General features: G+C 53.3%; 1 protein-coding gene across 1 annotated transcript; it reads left to right on the forward strand.

The window, feature by feature from the left end:
- The first annotated feature begins 1239 nt into the window (after positions 1-1239).
- On the forward strand, positions 1240-3039 carry LOC123185860 (putative cis-zeatin O-glucosyltransferase). Its single transcript, XM_044597674.1, has one exon. It carries the CDS (start codon positions 1327-1329, stop codon positions 2728-2730), a length of 1404 nt encoding a protein of 467 aa, XP_044453609.1. The 5' UTR covers positions 1240-1326; the 3' UTR covers positions 2731-3039.
- Positions 3040-5120: the final 2081 nt, after the last annotated feature.

Raw genomic sequence — 5120 nt, forward strand, 5'->3', positions numbered from 1 at the left:
GGAGCTTCAAGTATGTGATCCCTAACATGGTCGTTTGTTATTGCAGAAATCCTTCTTCGGCTGAAGTCATTTTATCTATGAAAGCACCGGTTGCCCTAGCTACACTTTTGAGTACAAGTGGCTGAGGTAAACTTGGTTGTTAATTCAGCTGCTTATCACCATAAGGATCTGGCTAGATTAGATTTACAATAATATTGTTACATGGTAAAAACATGTCTTATCCACGAGGTTATGACTGACAAACGAAGATTTTCATTGTTTAGTCGCAAAGTTTTCCAGATCCACGACGAGGTTATGTGGCTAACAAACAAACTACATGATTAGGGTTTTCTTTCCTCTCGTTGTTTCCCCCGTTGGTCCGCCCTGCCCCAGTGTCGCTATGGGACTTGGAGTAGGGTTTTCTCCATTCCTTACATAGTTTTTGTCTCCTTTATCTGGGCGGTGAGGAGGCGGAGAAATCGTAGAGTTAGAATAATGCCTTCTCCAGTTTATCCCCACTTCAGGTCTGCACCTAGTACCAACAAAGAGCGCGCAGAGGTCTGTTTCCGACGGATTTGGTCGATGTTGGCCTCCGTCGAGTTTGCTTGGATCCGACCGACGTTGGTCTCTAGCTAGCGCTTGTGGTCATTGATGTGTTTACATGTACATCCTTCTAATATATATTTTTCTTTAATGGTGATGATTGTTGTTACGGTGCGTTGGCCCTTTGAAGTCTTAGCAAGACAGTTTTCCAACTATCAGCTTCAACAAGGTTTGCCCGTATCTAATGAGAAAGGGATGATGAATAGTCATCGCTAGGTGGTCCATGTTCATAGACGGGATTATGTAATGAGGGAGGGATTATGTGTTCGTTACTTTTGTGATCTTTGAGGATGGGCAATAGCCCAGCGGCAAGGGCGTAGTGGCGCTTCATTGCAGACCTGGGTTTGACTCTCGTCGGGAGTGAATTTTCCGTGATCATTATCCAGATAGATTCTTTCTATAAAAATATGTCCTGGGTGCTAGTGCCCATGGATCTTATTTTTTTTGTTACTTTTGTGAGTCCTGCTGTCACATCCAATATTTTTAACCCTAGGCCTGCTGTCACATACTGTAATATAAAAACTCCTACGTCGAAAGACTTTCTTGAAAAGAAATAGTAACAAACAACAAATAAACTGCACACTCGCATTGCCAGTGATTTGGTTTCACTACTAGTCCACTACCTACTGCACCCACCATAGAGGCTAGTACGCCATTCATTGCATAAATCGTACTCCAAGTCTCCGGTACTCCACGACGTCCAATTCTTTCCGGCTCCACTGACACTCACGGTCAACACAGAGAATGGAAGGGAGGGCGAAGAACCCAGCGGCGTCGGTGGCCGTCGTGGCGGTGCCGTTCCCGGCGCAGGGCCACCTCAACCAGCTCCTGCACCTGTCTCTGGAGCTAGCCTCGCGCGGGCTGGACGTGCACTACGCCGCGTCCCCGCCGCACGTCCGCCAGGCTCGCGCGCGCGTGCACGGCTGGGACGACGACGCGCTCCGCTCGATCCACTTCCACGACCTCGCCATCTCCACCTACGTCTCCCCGCCTCCAGACCCCGCCGCCGACCCGCCCTTCCCCTCCCACCTCATGCCCATGTTCGAGGCCTTCACCGCGGGCGCGCGCGCCCCGCTCGCGGCCGTCCTGCGCGAGCTCTCTGCTTCTCGCCGCCGTGTCGTCGTCGTGCACGACCTCATGAACGCCTTCGCGTCCGAGGAGGCGGCGCAGCTGCCCAACGGGGAGGCCTTCGGGTTTTACTGCACCGCCGTGTCGTCCATCGTCGGGCGGATGGACGCCGGGCACCGGCTCCTGCGCGACAACGGCCTCACGCACCTCCCCACCCGCGTGTCCCAGGAGTTCCTGGACTACGCCAGCAAACGCGCGATGGTGGCGCGGTCGATTTCGGACGGCGCCGGCATCGTCGTCAACACGTGCCGCGCGCTTGAGGGCGAGTTCGTCGACGTTGTTGCGGAGCAGACGGCGGCCGACGGCAAGAAGCTCTTTGCCATCGGGCCGTTGAACCCGCTGCTCGAGGCGACGGCGTCGAACCAGGGGAAGACGCAGCGGCACGAGTGCCTGAGCTGGCTTGACCAGCAGCCCCCGTCATCTGTGCTCTACGTGTCGTTTGGCTCGAGCTCCTCGCTCCGGGAGGAGCAAGCCGCGGAGCTTGCGGCGGCGCTGCACGGCAGCAAGCAGCGCTTCATCTGGGTGCTGCGTGACGCCGACCGCGGCGACATATTCACGGACGCTGGCGACAACCGGCACGCCGAGCTGCTGTCCCAGTTCACCAAGCAGACCGAAGGCATGGGGCTGGTGATCACGGGGTGGGCGCCGCAGCTGGAGATCCTGGCACACCGCGCCACGGCGGCGTTCATGAGCCACTGCGGCTGGAACTCGACCATGGAGAGCATGAGCCACGGGAAGCCAATTCTGGCCTGGCCCATGCACTCCGACCAGCCGTGGGACGCGGAGCTAGTGTGCAGCTACCTCAAGGCCGGCCTCCTTGTGAGGCCGTGGGAGAAACACGGCGAGGTGATACCGGCGACAACCATACAGGAGGCCATTGAAACGATGATGGTCGCCGAGGAAGGGCTCGCGGTGAGGCAGCGGGCAGAGGTGCTCGGGGAGGCCGTCCGTTCGTCGGCGGCTCAGGGCGGATCATCGCACAAGGAAATGGACGACTTCATATCATACATGACAAGGTGATGTATGATGATGGAAATTTTACACTGATGAAGAATGCTGTAGTTTCTGTTTAAATAAACTTTGAGCAGTTTGAGTTGAGCTTGGATTGTATCACTTGAGAGGAAATTTCATTTCGTAATTCTTGTCGTGGTTTTAGTTTAGAATTATGGAATGGAGTGATAGTATTAGGAGTAGTACTAAACAAGCATGAATGGCCCAGTATTTTCTTTGGTTGACACTGTCTCTTTGGGATCACGGATTAGAAGACTTGTCTGCCTTTTCTAATGTATTCTTCCTGTAATCTTTGACTATCTTAAAAAATATCTTGTTTGACCAAAGTGTTCAGATTGCAAGGATTGGCACATGGTTGCGCGAAAAAACAAACATAAAATGAGTTTGAAAAAGCGTTGCTACCATCTTAGATTCTCCGGTCTTTAGAGCATCTATAGTCAGACCTATCGTACTCGTTTCAAACGTCTGGACAGACCATCCGGTCACCAACCAAACTTTTCAAACTGTGGACAAATGCCCGGGCTGACCAGCATCCCTCATATTCAGCCCAAATATAGGGCGGACATGGGGCTGCCAAGACATGCGGCGCGTCCACCTGACAGGCCCGGCCCACCATCGACCCCATAGCTACCCCACAAAACTCCCAGCCCGGGTGCCTCACTACGGACCCTAGCTCACTCTCTCTCTCGCTTCCTCCTCTCCTCTCCCTCGTCGATTCCGATCCCGTCCACTGCGATGTCTAGCTCCGGCAACGAATCTGGCTCTGAGCTCGACTACGAGGAGGAGATGGCCCTCCGCATTGCGTCGGAGCGGTTCAAGGTGGAGACCGGTGGCATCTCCGGATCTGGAGCATCGCCGCAGGTCCCGTGTCGGCGCAGCGCGGACGCCAGAGCTGGACAATCTCGACCCGCGCGCATCGACGTCAGGACAGCACAGTCCGCACCGCCCTCACGCCATCTCCTTCCCCCGCTGTCCGCTCCTCCATGCGGGCAGCGGTGGGTGCTAGTGCCCGCGCAGCCGGCCCGCACGCGCACTCCGGCGCGCGCCGCGAGCTGCGAGAGGCAGCATGCATGGAAGAGGGACGCGTCGGAGCATGGGCGTCAGAGTCCGATGTGTCTCGTGTCCAGGCTCCCGCAAATCTCCCAATGTTTGGTTCCGCTTTACAGGAAAATCGTGGCCCGGACTGCTCCGCAGACGGATGGGGTTGGCGTTAGATGGCTTCGGGGTCCAGACAACTACGTCCGAACAGTTGCAGGTGATTTGAGGGTCGGCGTTGGAGATACCCTGACGAAGACCATGGCTCGACTTCTGGCGTCATCATGGTTGGCGAGGTGATCGGCACGGACGTTTGTGCGATGAGGCCATGGTAGCCGGAAAGACAAGTGGCGGTTCACTCAGGGTCTGATACAAATTAATAAGTAGACGGATATCGTCTTCCTTGCGTGTGTGGCTCAATACAGCTTGGTTGATACAAATTCTTGGTCATGTTTTGCATCTTATTTGGTTGCACACGAAGCCTCAAAGTGTATGAGTAAAAACACAAACACGAAGTTTGGTTGTATGTTTGTGCCCCTCAAATGCAACATGTGATTGTTTGATTAACCATGATTAATCTCATCTTTTTCGCACCGTGAACTTACCCCACATCACTACACTTGAACAACTTTGTCTATGAGCGTCAAAATAAAAAGCTTACATGAAAGTTATATGAATGGTCAAACAATGTTCAACCACGTGCGATGAATTTTCTCAAATGTGTCTAGAACAGCATACACACTTTAGCCCATTTGTACAGTCTAGTGGAGAGATATTATAGGTCTATTCGACTATGATCGTCAAAACAAAATATTTACAACGCGAAAAATATGTGAAAATGCGAGATGAAGCTACTCCTAAAAGAAAATTTCAAATGGTCGCCCTTGCAAGACAAATTTGACAAACTCGTCTATAAAATCTTCAAACATAGACGCAAAATGGAAGATTTACAGCCAACGAAACTAGAAATCGACCATGCGAAAGAAACCACAACATTGACGTGCATCTTTTTGATCTTTTTGGTGTAGAGTTTATCTCAAATCGTAGCATTAGAGCAACTCCAATGAGGCGATCCATTTCGTCCGCGGCTGTCCGTTTGGGTCGGCGCAGACACAAAAGGCGGCCCAACGCGCCGACTCAAACGGACGCGCGTCCGTTTTTCGTCCGCGGGCGACCCATTCTCGGCCCATTTTTAAGCCGGATTTGCGTCGGTGTGGACACGCGACGGACGCGCGCTCGCCTACTCCTCTTCCCGGGCCCGCTGGTTTGTGGCACATTGGCCTCCTGTCTCACACCCTCTGGCCAACAAGCAACCCTCCCGCCTCCTCCGTCGCCGTCCATTTTTTTCCGGCGACTCTTCCAGC

Source organism: Triticum aestivum, chromosome 2A (genome assembly GCF_018294505.1).
Source record: "Triticum aestivum cultivar Chinese Spring chromosome 2A, IWGSC CS RefSeq v2.1, whole genome shotgun sequence".
NCBI classification, from domain to species: Eukaryota; Viridiplantae; Streptophyta; class Magnoliopsida; order Poales; family Poaceae; genus Triticum; species Triticum aestivum.

Excerpts from the sequence above, each read along its gene's own strand:
- LOC123185860 (XM_044597674.1), top strand. The coding sequence starts at position 1,327 with ATGGAAGGGAGGGCGAAGAACCCAGCGGCGTCGGTGGCCGTCGTGGCG.